This window comes from Arvicanthis niloticus, chromosome 18 (assembly GCF_011762505.2).
Source record: "Arvicanthis niloticus isolate mArvNil1 chromosome 18, mArvNil1.pat.X, whole genome shotgun sequence".
Classification (NCBI taxonomy): domain Eukaryota; kingdom Metazoa; phylum Chordata; class Mammalia; order Rodentia; family Muridae; genus Arvicanthis; species Arvicanthis niloticus.
The window spans coordinates 14,328,028-14,344,068 of NC_047675.1; the positions used below are offsets into that span (position 1 = coordinate 14,328,028).

Sequence of the window (16,041 nt, forward strand, 5' to 3'; positions counted from 1 at the left end):
TTCTACCAACAGGGCCGCATGCATCCCCGGCCCAAACTGCTAAACTTCTAATATTGAACATGGTGACACTTTTTTTTTTTTTTTAAACTATGACAATAAATGAAAACATAATCAATGATTTATTTTTTAAAAAAGAAAAGCAAAACAATGCTTATACTTGTTAAAATTCATACCACTAGGCATGCACACCACTGAAGTCTTGCACATGGTAGGCACAGACTGGAGGGTCTCCATGACTTTGGAGCCTGCCTGGTTAACAACATAGCAAGCCAGCGAGAGCTATAGAGTAGGGCTCTGACTCTAAACCAACAGGCCAGGTGTAATGGGACATGTCTATAATCTGAGCACTTAGAAGGCAGGCTAGATCTTTTTTGAGTTTAAGGTCAGCCTGGCCTTCAAAGCCATCTCTAGACCAGGGATACATGGTGAGTCCATGTTTTAAAACAAAAACTACATACCAAAAGTTACAAGTCATAAATCTGGGCTGTGTAGACTGTAAGGCAGGATGAAGGATGACAAACAACTTAATGGATCAAACCCCACCAACTGGGCCTTTCCACTCGTGGACCACACTGCTGTCAGCAGCCATGACTCTTTGCCACCCTACGGCTCCAGTGCCACGAGCATGGCAGGAACAGTTGCTGCTGGAGGCACCTCACCAAGCACACCAAGTTCATATGGGACTTGACCTAAGAAGTGTGTGGCTTTGCTCCCCATCAGCAGTGAGCTCTGTCCTGCTGCCAAGGACAAACAGGTCCCAGAGTTCATCAAGAAAAGGACACATACACACTGAAAGAAAGGGAGAGAAACTGAGCAAGAATTCTTACCACCACGAGGAAGGCAGTTGCCAAGATACAAAGTCCCCTCTTTCCTCTGAGTAAGAAATAATTCCCAGAAAGCAACACGGACTGTATCTGAGACATACTCTGAAGTACTTATGGATGAAATACGTATCTGAGATTTCCTTACAAGCACCAAAGGGCTAGAGGAAGCGCAGCAGCAAAGCGCTGCCCGAACCAGCAGAAGAGCCTGGCTTCCAAACCCAGTCGCACAGGGAAAATGAACAGAATAAAACAAAAAATAAAATACATTAAATGGCTTAAAGTGGTAGGTAAGAAGATTCCAGATGAAACAAGATTGGTCATGAACTACCAACTGTTGAGGAAGCCCACGAAGAGTCTTCTTGTTTATATCTGCTTGTAAATTTTAATGAAACAAAAAAAGAAAAGAAAAAAAAAGTAGTACTAGAGATATTGAAAGTGCTACTGCTCTTTCAGGGAGGCTGAGCTCAGTTCCCATAGCAACACAGGGAGGTTTGCAGCTGCCTGGAGCTCTGACTCCAGAGGAGCCAGTGCAGTTTTCTGGCCTCTTCTGGCACCTGCAGATATGTGGCATGCATTCACACAAACACACATGCATACACATGAGGAGGAGGAGGAGGAAGAGGAGGAGGAAGAGGAGGAGGAAGAGGAGGAAGAGGAGGAGGAAGAGGAGGAAGAGGAGGAGGAGAACTAACGTAGGTGGCTGGAGAGATATCTCAGCATCCAAGAAAACTTACCACTACTGCAGAAGACTTGGATTCGGTTCCCAGCACCCACACAGTGGCTCAAACGGTCACTGTAGTGTTAAGGAATCTAACACCCTTTTCTGGTCTCTGTGGAAACCAGGTATGCACTTGATGGACATAGAAACATGCAGGCAAAACTTATACACATAAAACAAAATAAACACATGCCAATAACTAATTTTTCATGCTTGTAATAGAAGCACTAGTGGAGACAGGGCAGGAGGACTGTGACTCTAAACACAGCCTGGTCAGCCAGCCTGGGCAACTTAGGAAGAGCAGCTCAAAACGAAAGATGAAGAGGATTTGGGAGACTGACCAGGGTGGAGTGCTTGTCTCACTCAGAGAAGGCCCTTGCCCAAACATGAGTACCAGAAAAAAAATGCCATAGTTTAGTATTCCTAAAACTACAAGACATGAGTGGATCTTTTAGGATCCCAGGAAGATGCCATAAAACACTCAGTAGCACAGAAGACTCCTCTCAGGGTCTACCGCCTGTAGGAACTGGGAGTCAAGAAAGACTTGAATTCTGTTTCCAGCACTCACAGCAGGTTGCCCAATCCACCCACAACTCTAGCAACAGGGGATTGGAGACACTTTTCTGGCCCCTGTGTGTAAGGTATTCATGTGTATAAATCGACTTTCAGAAACACAGATACACTTAATTAAAAATAAAGTATTCTTGAAAATGTTTTTGAGGGAGCCGAGACAAGGACCACCATTAGCAGGCAGACTGGGCTCTAAGAGACTGTCTTACGTCTTGTACTGGGAGTTTAATGGTAACACAAATTTCCAAGTGTAACTCACTTACAGCTGTATCCTATGTGCCAGAGTGATGTGTAATGTGAAAATATAGACTCTTACCCACAGGAATAGGGTGAAGGGAAAGTTCAGAACCCCAAAAGACCAAATGTCTGGCCTAATGCTACTTCTATTCTAAATGTTAATTTGGGTCCCCAGAATTGTTTACAAGAGTCTTAACATAAGACACTGAGGGACCCTGTCCCCAGTTGGTTCTGACTGGTAAATAATGTTACAGGCAACCAATGTCTAGGCAGGGCAGAGAGAGGCAGGACTTTTAGGCTTCCCAGGCTTGGGACTGGGAGGAGGAGAAGGAGGAAGGAGATGCTCCAAGCCAGAAGAGTGTGGAGGGGAGGGAAAGAGAGACATGACTGAGAAGAGTGCAGGACAGAGAGGCATGGCTGCCATGTGAAGTAACAGGGAGAGTGCGGCCCAGAACGCAGCCCAGTTGTGCAGCCCTCTGGGCCCAGAGCAGCCAAGATAGTTTAGTAAGTAATAACTGCATGGAGGTTAGGAAACAGCCCAGCTATTGTGTTGATTAAGGCATATTAAAATATAAAGGCTATGTGTGTGTGTGTGTGTGTGTGTGTGTGTGTGTGTGTGTGTGTGTGTTTAATTCATTCAGGACCATAAACCTTGTTGGGGCAGGTAGCAAAGCCTACTGTTGGGATTTATATTTTAAATAATTATTTCAATATCAAATGCAAAACTTTACAAGCAGCTGGTCTTCCCCAAGAAAGGATGCAGATCCACTAGAATATATAGGACAGTCTATGTACATATACATACATGTACGTGTACACACACACACACACGTGCCCCTCTGACACTGCTTAGAAAACTAAGAGTACTCTGCAGAGTGACTTACGTAATTGCAACATTACTCCCATCAATAACAATATGCTTCAAGTCTGCTCTTCCTGGTTCATTTTTTAATTCCAGCTTGTATGGTATTTTTAAGGTATCTCGGAACCTTTGAACCCCCGTAACTGAGGAATCAATATGATCAGAGGATCCTCCCAATCGAGTCTCAGGAACTGAAGGTATCAGCTTGGGCAGCGGCAGTGGTGGAGAAAGTGGGGGAATATTTGGCTTGGGCTGAGGAGAGCTACAGTGGCCAGACCGCTTCTCACAGGCAGGCTTCGCATTATTTGGAAGCAAAGGTTCTGTTTGCTGTTGAAAACCATTTTCAGGAAAAGCTGGGTTTCTCTGTTGGTGCCCTAATGCTCCCCTTGAAACAAAACTGACATCTTTAGGGCTGGCAGAGGCAACAGAGACCGAGGGGCCATCAGTCTCCAGGTCTACAGGACAACCTGAGTTCTGTTTTGAGACCCAGATCTCATGTTTCTGTCCCACTGGCACTGTTCTGAAAGAATTAATTCTGCAATTTGAGGTACACTGTTTAGAGTCTTTGAACGGTAACTGAGAGAATCTTTCCACCATATTTTGCTCTGTGGGACTCTGTGTTTTCTTTGGAGTGGAATCTGCTGTGAGTTCATTTGTGGTGTTCCCTACTCCTGTACTTCTGCTCTGACTGGCCTCTGGATACCCAGTGCAAGGTGGAAAGTCTCTGTCTTCTTGGAGCCTTTTATTTTCTTTTTCAATCTCCTCTAAGAGCAATAATGGTTCTGTAGAAGGCCCATACTCCCTAATGACCTTTTCAACAATCTCTTGGGAATAGCCCATGGTTTTAAAGAAGTTAACAAGGATATTGTATTCCATTTCTTCTGTAGTGTCTTTTCCATCAGGGCTTAGATTTGTAGAGTTCATAGCAGGATCAGACAGGTCAATGACTTCATTTCCAGCTGATGCCTTACCATCTTGCAAAAGCTCCCCTTCTGGAACATTCTCTAAGGAAAACTGCTTCTTGGTATGCCTTTCTTCCGTATCAGAAGACCTCCTCTTGTGACAAACTCTGTCTTTGGAAAGAGCATCTTCATTTGGACTTAGACCATTCACTGGAACAAAAAGCACATCTGGTGAACTAGAAAAGACAGTGTCCATTTGTTTTGTAAGCTCAGAAACAGGGGTCCTAGCTTTATTTCTGGAATCTTCCTGTACAACAATTTCATCTCTAGCAATACTCGGTCCTGTGGCAGCACTCTGTGTGAACTCTGGTGGCCGCACATCTCCAACAGTAATGACATCATCATCTCCTGTTTCAAACAGACTCTCTTCCCCCTGTGTGAGACTCAGTAGTTCCTTCTTCAAGGAAGTAGGCAGAATCAACAGGTCCATTGTGTAACTGTCTGCATGGGCCTCAACAAACTGTCTGAATTCCCGTTTGATTTCTGACTCTCTCTGATTACTGGGGAGGTTCTCATTATTCTCAAAGAGCTTCACAAACTGCTGAATGTGACTCCTGGCCATGACCACAGCCTCAGCGCTTCCTCGGATGCCAAGAAGCCCAGTATCTAAAACGCAGAGGTCAGCACAAGTGTCCTGAATTAAGCTCTTCAGAAAGAGGCTCTGTGCCCCCACAAAAATGCAGTGCATGGCCTTGGGGTAGCACTCCCTCTCTTCCAGCTCAGGCTCGCACAGCCCCTTGATATACTCCTGTGAAGAGAAGACAAAGTTAGACCAACTCACCGTGTTCCCCAGGACATGACTGTCAACAGCCAGGCTCAATTTTTTTAATCATTAAACATATCTATAATTTGGAGCAATATGCCTTGATTTCAACGAAAATCTAAAAAGTACAGTTCTGAACTTTGTGAGTGTGTGGGGGCTATTTGTCTGTTTCACTCTGACCTGTTTAATCATCTTTAGAGGAACTAAAACTTTGTCTAACGTACAGAGTGGGAATGTATAACCTTTTCACTGTGTTTTGCATTGTGATCTCAGGGGCTTGCCTAGTTACACAGTGGATAATCCCAAGGATGGATTCATTTACATTTAGAGAACATCTCCCTGCTACCCAGTCCTTTATCACAGTGGGGTCATCTCCCTAGAAACAATAATCTGATCAATGAGTTAGGAGAGAATAAAGGCCTCTGGTTTCCGGAATCAACAAAAATGATTGTCCTGCTTCCAGGTCTCTTGAAGACATTAGAAACGATAAGGCTGAAGTATACAGAATGCTCACAGGACTGCCACTGGCTGCTGCTGCTGCTACTGAAGAAGGCTTTAGTAAGGTTAAGGTAGGGGGCCAGGGCTGGTGAGATGGCTCAGCAGTGAAAGAACTTGCTGCCAAGCCTGCTGGTGACCTGTGGAATCCACGAGGTAGAAAGATAGGATCAACTCCTGCAAATCATCCTGACCTCCACACACATGCTGTGGCAGCACACACCCACACACCCATGTGTGTACACACCTACCCACACATGGACATATACACCCAATAAATAAATGAAAGAAAACTTTTAAGGGAACTAGTTTCTTTAGCAAGTCCACTGCTACTGGAGACAAAAATCAAGTCAAGCAATTAAATGTACACACACACACACTCACACACACACAGTGAAAAACAATTGTTAATATCTCCACCAACTTTGGCTCTGGAATGTGGTCTCAAATTCCACAAATACTTGTGGTGTAGTCTTGCTCAAGCTACCAAACCGAAGCTCAGACTCTTCAATAGCAAAGGTAAGAATGGCGAGGTCATGTATAGCTAGGGGACCTAAAGTCCTTATAATGGCACCTAGGCACACGGTGGGACTATTTCTTCGATGATCAGTGAATCTTCTGGATCATTTGTGAGAAATGAAATCTAACCTATACCTTCAACTAAAATTAGAACACCATCCCCCAAAGCATTGCTATTTAAAAGCCTGGCCTGTGCAGCACCAGTCAGCAGGTTTTTGAGCTCGAACTTAATATGCACTTGCTGCTGACAGCCATGCCCCTCAAGTAAGAATTCATATTCGCATATACACAATACACACACCTACCTCTAACCTTTGTGCATATATTTAGAACCACTAAATCTCAGTAAATCAAAAAGTAGAAAGGAAGAAATTCCTATCCAAATAGTATGGTGTGTCCCCAGGCTGTCACTGCTCTGGAGTCCTGTCTGTACCGAGGTCTGTGGTCTTAATGATGAAGCACAGAGTCGTCTTGTCTTTTTAATAAACATAATCTTCTATTTTTGTTAACATGAAAATTTAGTTAAACCAAATAATGAATTGTCTTCTCTTCCTGAATATCCAAGCAGTGTTAAATACTGATGCCAGCAGCCTCAAGAGCTCCACGTGGGATGTGAGGACATGGCTCAGCTGGTAGGATGCCTACCTAGTACACAGGGCCCCAGTTTAGATCTGTAACCATAGAAAATCAGGCACGGTGCTGTATGTCTACAATCCCAGTAATTAGGAGGTTGGGGCAAAAGGAACAGAAGTCCAAAATCAACCTCAGCCACACAGAGGCAAGGCCAACCTCAGCCACTTGAGACTGACACAACAATTCTCTGGGCAACAACTGACTGCAACTTGTTTGAATTTATGATATATTTATATAATGGCTTTAGATTACTTTTATAGGAGCTGGCTCAGCAGCCTTTCCAGAGGTCCACAAGTTTGGTTCACAGTATTCATGTTAGGCAGCTCACAACAGCCTGTAATCCCAATTCTTGAGGATGTGACACTTGGCCTCTGTGGGCATCTGCACATTCCCATCTTCCTACCACATGCACATAAATGAACAAATTCTTTAAAAGGAGAAAATATTTTATAATGCATTTTACCTTAAGCTGATAAAAGTTTCAAAAGAATTAACTTTTTAAAAAAGGCAGTATACAGACTCTGTACAATCCATTTATTTTCCCGATCACTACCTATATGATGATATCAGAGACTCACAACATCTGCACTGTATGTATGGGCCTACAGATCTTGAATAGTCCATCACATGGCTTTATAAAATCATCATTCTGTTTCAGTGTTTAGAATCATTCTGTTACTAGAGATTTCCTTTATCTTTTTATGGTCACACCAGTTTTACCTTCAATCTCCTGGTAGTTACTTACTTGTTTTCAAAGTCATAGTTTTGTGGCATTACTACTATTATGAAAATGGAGCTATAACTTAAGAGTTAAAGATCGGGCACACACATAAAGTGCTGTGTGTGACTGTCCATGCACGGGCCGCCCTGCTCTTGACTGTATCTGCCCAGCATCATCTTCCTTCCTCTAGCTGTCCACCTCGGCCCTGTTGCTCTTCTACCCTACGGTCCCTTCTGCTTTCCCTTCTACTTTCCTATCTCTCCCTCTCCCTCCTTCTCTCCCTACACACACACACACACACACACACACACACACACACACACTCGATTAAATCCAGGTTCTACATAAGAATACTCGATATCTGTCTTTTCCAGCCCCCATCTTCCTCTCTACCCTGCCCACTTAGGTCCCTTCCTCTCTCTTACCATAGCCCTAGGTCCTTCCTACTTTCTATCTCAAGGTTGAATGGCAGATGCGTCAGAGTTCCTTTCCCCATCTGCTTGCTGATGGCATCTAGGCCGGCTCCATGCTTAGCTACTGTGAACGGTGGTGCCACGTGCATGGGTGTGAGTGTAGCGGTGCTGACTATGTTCCCTGTTCAGCTGAAGTGGTTCATACTAGAGGCTGTGGCAGAAGGGAGGGTCATGCAAGATTGTTGTGAGTTTGAGGCCAGCCTTGGCTATACAGTGAGACCTTGTCTCAAGCAAACAAAACACCATAAAGAAAAATAAAACTGCTACGAAGAGTTATATTCAGATTTTTATGTCAGTTTTCAGCTCTCTGGGATCAATGCTGAGGGGCATAGCTGCTGGCTCACATGGAAAACACACATATTTAGTTTTCTTAGAAGCTGCTCAACTATTTTTCAGATGACTATATAATTTACAATACCCCAAAATGGATGAAATCCAGTTTTCCCAAAACTGCCAGCTTTTCATACTGTGAGTTTCTATTTTTGACATCTGAGAACAAGTGTGGTACACCTTAGCTCCTATTTCCTCCTGGCTGACCAGTGGCCCTTGACCATCTTGCCTCATACTATCTGTCCTCTCTAGCAAAAATGTCCTGCTGGTCTTAAATCACTGAATTTTGAGAGCACCTTAAATATTCCAGTTTTTCATAGGAAATGTGGTTTGCATCTATTTTATATACACTGGTATTGAGACGGGGTCTCATGTAGCCTGAGTTGATCTCTACCACACCTGGCCATGTGGTGATCTATATGCTAGAAATCAAATCTATGGTTTCAGACATGCTAGAATATGAAAACCAAGCAACACCCACAGACCCTTCCTTCCATTATCTATGGATTAACAGGTGTTTTGTGGTGGCAGAAGTCTGACATTTTAAGAAAGCTGTCTGTTTGTTTTCCTTCATTAAGCTCTGACTCCTCCCAGCTCGCCTATGTCATCTTATCCAGGGTTTATATTTAAGAGTCGAGGCTTTAGCTCAGCAGCAGGATGACTGCTAAGGGAAGCACGAAGTCCTGACTTTGGTTCTCAACACTGGTTAAGGGGGAAAGGATTTTTTTTTTCCTTCAAGACCCCAAAAAAGGTGTGTGGTGGTGCCAGAGAGCTGGCACGGGAGAGCTGGTACAGCACTTTAACAGACTGCGCCTCTTCTAGAGAACCCAGGTGCAACTTCCCAGCGTCCACTCGGCAGCTCACAACCCCCAGCAAGCAGCCATATTCTAGTCTTTAGAGAACACTGCACCCAACAGCCAAAATATATTCCTCTCAAGAACCCACAGAGCTATCAAGATGAATATTATGCTGACCATGAAACAAATCTCCACAAATTGAAAAGAACTGAAATTATATAGAATGATCTGACCACAAAATAGTCAAACAAATCAGCTACAGAGAAGAAGACTCTCCTCATGACTGGAAAGTAGACACTGAACGAATGAACGGCACACTTCTAAGTAACTCATAGGTCAAGGGAATTTTCCTTTTTCTGTTCCTTTCTTTGGAAGGGCCTGGATCTTCCAGACACATGCGCTCTTTTTCACAGTGCTAGGTAGGTGCTCTGCTGCTGAGCTGCACCACAGCCTGGCTAGGGAAATTTCTTAGGAATGCATTGAACTAAATAAAAAGAACATGAACTACCAAGGCGCGACGGGAGCAGCCCTGAAAGGGATGTTTACTTATATTCTCATTGGCCTTTTCCAACAGTCTCACGTGGCCCTGACTGACCTAGAATCCACTATGAAGATCACCAGGTGAGCCTTAGCTTGGGGATCCTTCCACCTCAGCACCCTCATGCTGGGATTACACACACAAACATGACTAGGTTGAAAAAGAAATTTGTAAGACACAAATGCGAAAACAATAAACAATGGGTATGACAACTCACACCTGCAACCCACCTTAGTAGCAGCTGCAGGAGGAAATGCTGGGGGGCCGGGAGCGGGGACATGAACTCAAGGGCAGTTGGTCTACAGTGAGGAAGCTGGCCTCTGCCTCCTGAGTGCTGGGTTACAGGTGGTCTCTGTGCATGCCCACCTTTTACATGGGTTCTGGGGATTCCAAGTACAGTTGCCAAGCTCATGCAACTCGTGTTTTACCCACAGAGCCCATTCCCATTCCCATTCCCCACATGTAAAGTGTAAGACACCAGGATCAAGGCACTTGTTTTGTCTCTTCCTGTGCTGGGAACCAAAGTGTGGGACTTGTATGCATTAGACCTGCGCTCCACCACCGACTCCAGTCCCAGATCTAAGTTTATTTACTCTTGGATCCTTCCTTCTCCCCCTTTTAAAATAGCTGCCAAAGACAGATGTTTAAAACACAGCATACAATGCATACTTTTTGTTTTTAGCAATTAAATCAAGTTGAAGCACTCAGGAGCAGGTGTGGAAGTATAATCCCAGCCCTGAAGAGGCTGAAACAGGAGAATTCTGAGTTTAACAAACCAATCTACTAGGCTACATAATGACACTTTACACCAAAACTAAACAAACAAAACATCACAATAGGAGAAAAGTATCCAATTGCACTTACTGAGGCGTTTGCTACTTCCATGTAAACTGTAACAATTTAGAACTTTAGCAATTCTTTTAAAAAGTTATTTTTGTCATTTTCAACTAAGGGATGGGGAGGATACACACCAGAGAGTAGGTACCTACAGCGGACAGGGCATCTAATTCCTTGGGAGTTACAGGTGGTTGTGAGCCACCTGACACAGGTGCTGGCAATTGAACCTTGGTCCTTGCTCTTAACTGCCCACCTATCTCTCCAGCCCTCAACTTGAGCAATTCTTACGCAGGTGGCTGTTAGCAATGGTTTTCCTTTACTTTGGTTTTAAACTGAGAATGCTCCATTCTACTCTTAAATGATAAGTTCCTTTAAAAGGGAATGTTCCATAAAGGTTCTTGCTGTGTGTGATGGCACAAAACTTCAATCCCAACCCCAGGGGAGAGGGGCATGTCATCACTGTGCGCCTCAGGCCAACCAAGGATGCACAGTGAGAAACTGCCTCATGAACAGCACTCTGGAGTTGCTGGTGCAAAAGTGTTGATTTCACCAACAAACTTCATAAAACATTCATTTCTCCTTCAGAAGATTAGCTAAGGGAGACACACTAGTTTACATTCTTTGTGACCACGTACCACAATCCATGTTTGAAAAGGGACTAATGGCTGTATATTTACTTTATGAGACAGGTCTTTTGTGGTACAGGCTGGCCTTGAACTGACTCCTGAGTTTTCAGCTTCCACATTCCAAATGCTGCTATTCGAGTTTGTGTCCCCATGGCTAGTTTGATAAACTGCTTTTTTAATGTGCTGTTTGGGGCTGGAGAGGTGCTTCTGTGATTAAGAGCATGAGTTGCTTTTCCAGATGACCCAGATTGGTGGCTTACAACCCTCTGTAACTTTAGTTCCAGACGATCTGATACCCTTTTCTGGCCTTCAAGGGCACTGCATGTATGTGCTGCACAGACATACTTGCAGGTAAAATACTCATATACGTTAAAAAAAAAAATCCCTAAATAAAATAGAAACAGGGTGAAATGTCATTTTGTCAAATTGCAGGTAAAAGGTCATTTTAAATGGTCTATTTCCTTTGACATGTCACCAATAAATATCATTTACATATACAAGAGTTAGCAAATTTTTCTTCAAATTGCTAATTGTCAGATGTTTTGTCAAAGAAAATCTAAGTGCTCTCTGCTCCATGAACAATTTAGATGTACAAGTTCTCACCCCTCCAGGAAACTGGATACTTTGTACATCAGTACCTGCCCATGGCCACACCAGTCCTAATCCACACACACAGCAACTTTTTTTTGTTTTTTTTGTTTTTGTTTTTTTGAGACAGGGTTTCTCTGTATAGCCTTGGCTGTCCTGGAACTCACTCAGTAGACCAGGCTGGCCTCGAACTCAGAAATCCGCCTGCCTCTGCCTCTGCCTCTGCCTCCCAAGTGCTGGGATTAAAGGCGTGCACCACCACTGCCGGGATTTACACAGAAAAAGAACCTTGACTTCTAAGACATTAACTATAGCAACTAATATGAAATTCTTGTATTGGGTTCATTTGCTCATTTTATAAAAAACAGATTTTAGTCCCGGCAAGACGGTTCAGCAGGTAAATGTGCTTGCTGCCAAAGCCTAGTGACCTGAGTTTGGTTCCTGGGACCTACATGATGGAGAGAGAGAACAAAACTCCTGCAAGATATGAGACTGGGCAGCTAGTGCCAAAACTACACAGTGAGTTCCAGCCAGCCCAGGCTGATGGGCTAGAGATCTTGGTACCAACAGTAACATTGAGGAGGATGCCCAGCTTCTGAGGTTTTAGTTGCAATTTTGCTCTAATCTTGTGGGTTGGTTCTTTTTACACTGGTTCTTTGCTGAAACTTTTGGTTTTGATAATTACCTACTGGGGATTTTTTGTTTTGTTTCGAGGCAGAATTTCACTGCTTCAAAATGTAGTCTTGGTTGTCCTGGAACAAAGACTACCTATTCCTGCCTACTGAGTGTATACCACCATGCTCTACAACTGGGGAATTTTTATAACAGGTGGTTTAGCTTTTATCAAGTGATTCCAACATCTGCGTGTTCCTCAGTAGTAATGTTTGCACCCTTTCCTGAAAGAATTAAGTTTTCCCAATAACTCATATGCCAAGTCACTCGTTATCCACACTGAATGCTAGGGTACGAGATGCTAAACCTAAGTTCTAAGAATGTTGGCATGTTTGAGAGATAACAGATCTGTCTTATGAGTTGTGGTGAGTTTTGGAATGTCCCTATGCAAGATGATGCCATGCTGTTATGTTCAGTTCTGAAAAGCCTTTTGTTTTTGTTTGAGACAGGGTCTCTCTGTATGTAGCCCCGGGTGTCCTGGAACTTGCTATGTAGACCAAGCTGGCCTTGAACTCAGAGATTCATCCACCTGCCTCTGCTCCCCAATGCTGGGATTAAAAACATGTGCCAACCAAGCCCAGACTCCCTGAAAAGCCTTTCTTAGGCGTTTGGGAGCAAGTGTGCACATGGGCAGAATGGAGCAGTGTCTAGAAAGTCTACAAACTGTTGTCACCACCACAGGACTAGAAAAAGATGGGGGACTGGGATTTGGCAATGTCAAGTACTAGGTGCCTACTTCCTGTGCCTCCAGCCAGAACTACAGGGTCCTCTCTCAGTGCTCGGTGTGTGCCCTAGAATCCCACTTCCAGGCTGAGCTCTGTTGTACTCAGGCTAGATGATAATGGAAAACTAAAGACACCAGAGCTATGTGGCATCTTCCTTGTAAACCCAGCTTTCAGGAGGCTGAAACAGACCTGACTTCAGCTCAAGGCTTATCTGGGCTAGCAAGGACGTGGGCAGCAAGATGGCTCAGTGGATAAAGAAAGGTTCCTACTGACAAAACTGACAACCTAAGTTCTGTTTCCAGGACCCTTGCAAACTTCTATGCATATCCTCACACCCATACTCTATCTCAATAAAGAGTAAATCAATCAGGCTAAAAAGATGGCTCAGTGGTTGAGAGCACTGACTGTTCTTCCAGAGGTCTTAAGTTCAATTCCCAGCAACCACATGGTGGCTTACAACCATCTGCAAGGGGTCTGATGCTCTCTTCTGGTGTGTCTGAAGACAGCAATGGTGAGTACATAAGATAAACAAACGAATAAGATAAATAAGTAAACCTTAAAAAAAGAATAACCACATCAGTAAGTGTAGTAATAAGCCAGCTAAACTTGGTGGGGGCAGTAAACTCATTACCAATGGCTTGTGAGTCCTCTAAATTTGGGTCTCTTCCAATTTATCTGTTCCTGTTTACTTCCCAAGTCTACAGTGCCCTCCCCCACCTGATTAGATCTCTTCCTAGGCTGCAGCAACAACTGGCAAGGTAAAGGACGAGTTCTTTTTTCTAGACAGAGACCCCCAAATGCTCTCTTAAAGGGCTACTTCCTAACTGATCCACAGTAAAGCCTCCCTATGAACAGAGTCTGCCCAGATCCAAATCTCCAAACTTGACTTTGAAAAGATTTTCCATGAAACACATAAAGATGCCTGTGTGGGAAAAAAAAGCACGGCTATGAAATGAATGCAATAAACGGAATATAAAACAAAGAAAATGAGGGAGGCAATCCCGGGTAATTCAGAGTTCCTCACACAATTTCAGCACTGCAGATGGTGCCCAGGGAAAGAGCATTTGGCAGCATGAGGCTGGAGTTCCAATACTGTTTTGGTGTCAGTTTCTGTTCCTATGATAAAATACCCTTCAGAGAGCAACCCTTGGGAGGAAGGGCTTATTTTAGCTCACAGTTACAGGAACAGTCTACCAGAACAGAAAAGTCAAGGTGGCAGGAACTTAGACCAGCTGGTGACAAGGTGTCTAGAGAACTCTCGCTCACTCCTGCTCAGCACACTTTCTCTTTTCACAGTCCAGGACCCAACCCCAGGAAATTCTACCACATCAACAAATGCAATCAAGTCAGTTCCCCCACAGGCCAGCCTACTGCAGCACACGATGCCTCACGAGACTCTCTTCCCAAGTGATTCTAGACTGTGTCACACTGACAATTACAATGAACCGTCACAAACCCTTCCTCAGTACAGAAAAAAAATATTCACACTTTCTAACAAATACAAAATGATACTGAATCCATGCAACAGGAATCAGGATGTGAAAAGAAAGGAAATAAAGGAAATCAGAGTGAAGAGTGCTGGTAAGATAAGAGTCTGAAGTAACGCAAGGCACCCTACGTACGGCTAGAATTTCACCACTAAGACCGGAGCAGGAGGAATGCCAAGTGTAAGGCCAGCCTCAGATTCAAAATGACATCTGCTCTCGAAAACACCACATCAATTTTAAAAAAAGAAAAAGAAAGAAAGGAGGAAGAAGCGAAGGAGGACTGGAGAGGTGGCTCAGTGCTTCAGAGCGTGCCCTGCTCTTGGAGAGGACCTAGGGTCTGTTCCCAGCACCCATGCTGAGATGCACGATCACCACCTTAATTCCAGTTCCTGGGGCCCCATGCCAGGGTTAAAGGCAAGCAGGCGACATGCCCAGACTCTCCTAATTATTTTAAGTTTCAAATATACTTTATTCACATAAATCAAAGACTTAAAAATTCATCTCAAGAAGGATTAACAAACTTTACACGTTCATTTCTAATACAAGTTTAAAACCTAGAATAGAAAGAAACATGAAACTGTTGGTCATAGTGAGGCTGGCCTTTAGTCCCAGAACTCAGGAGGCAGAGGCAGGTGGAGCTCTGGCCCAGCCTGGTTTACACAGTAAGTGCCAGGCCAGCCAGGGCTACACAGTGAGAGCCTGACTCAACAAAGAAAAAAGGAAATAAACAAAGATGAAGACAGGGTCTTTTACAAGTAGCTTTCCTCACCACGATCAGCAAGCAAATTTAACATATTCCAGAAAAAAAGAATTTGGAGAAACATGCGCAAACAGTCCAGATTATATTAAATGCAGTTTTGCTTAAGGCATGAAAGAACTTGGCTTATTCATTCACCTGTTCATTCACTGTAGCTATTAAAGCACCTAACATGTGCCAGAAACTAGCGAAGCAAAAGGTCTGAGTGGGTTCCTGTTGGTCTAGAGACCATGCCTTGGCAAAAGTGGGACATGTGGTAAATGGGAAAATGGTAGACATGGGCTAACCTCGGCACTGCTCCGAGGAAAACAGAAACGTGGGTGTAAGACCTAGGTAATCCTGGCCATGCCAGACTTTGCTTCCACCTGAGGAGATGGCAACAACTGTACATTGTGTAAACAGTGAGAAATGTTGGAGCACTCATCCTAAATGCACTGCCTCCATCAAATCCCTTCCCTGGAGGCTCAGGAACTCTATGGAGGAGGAGACAGAAAAATGTAAAAGCCAGCAGGGATGGAGGGCACCAAGGAAACAAGGCCTTCCCAGTGCGGCAGGACTGATGGCATATGAACTCAGAAACTGGCAGCAAGAACACAGCTGCGCAAGTCCAGGCCAGATGGATACCAGTGCTGGGAGAAGTGGGCACAAGCCCCATCCCTAACTGAAAGGCCATCTCCAATTGCTAACCGCTCAGAGGAAAAATTAGTTTTCTCCAATGGGAGTCTCAATGGGTATACAACCCATACTTAAGGGCGGGCCCCATGCCCAGCAGTAGATGACCAACGCATAACTCTTTTTGGAGGGTTTTTTTTTCCTTTTTTTTTTTTTTTTTCTCATAATGCTTTGTCTGGACATATTTTACTTTAACCCTACAGGCCTTTTGCTTATATATCATAATTTCTGATTT

General features: G+C 43.9%; 1 protein-coding gene across 2 annotated transcripts in view; it reads right to left on the reverse strand.

Moving 5' to 3' along the window:
• N4bp1 (NEDD4 binding protein 1) overlaps positions 1 to 16,041 on the reverse strand; it is a 46,591-nt gene that overhangs the window by 17,507 nt on the left and 13,043 nt on the right. For both annotated transcript variants that reach the window (XM_034522378.2, XM_034522379.2), the window contains one exon: positions 3,234 to 4,921. In XM_034522378.2, coding sequence (XP_034378269.1) covers positions 3,234 to 4,921 — 1,688 coding nt within the window. The remainder of the gene's footprint in view (positions 1 to 3,233; positions 4,922 to 16,041) is intronic.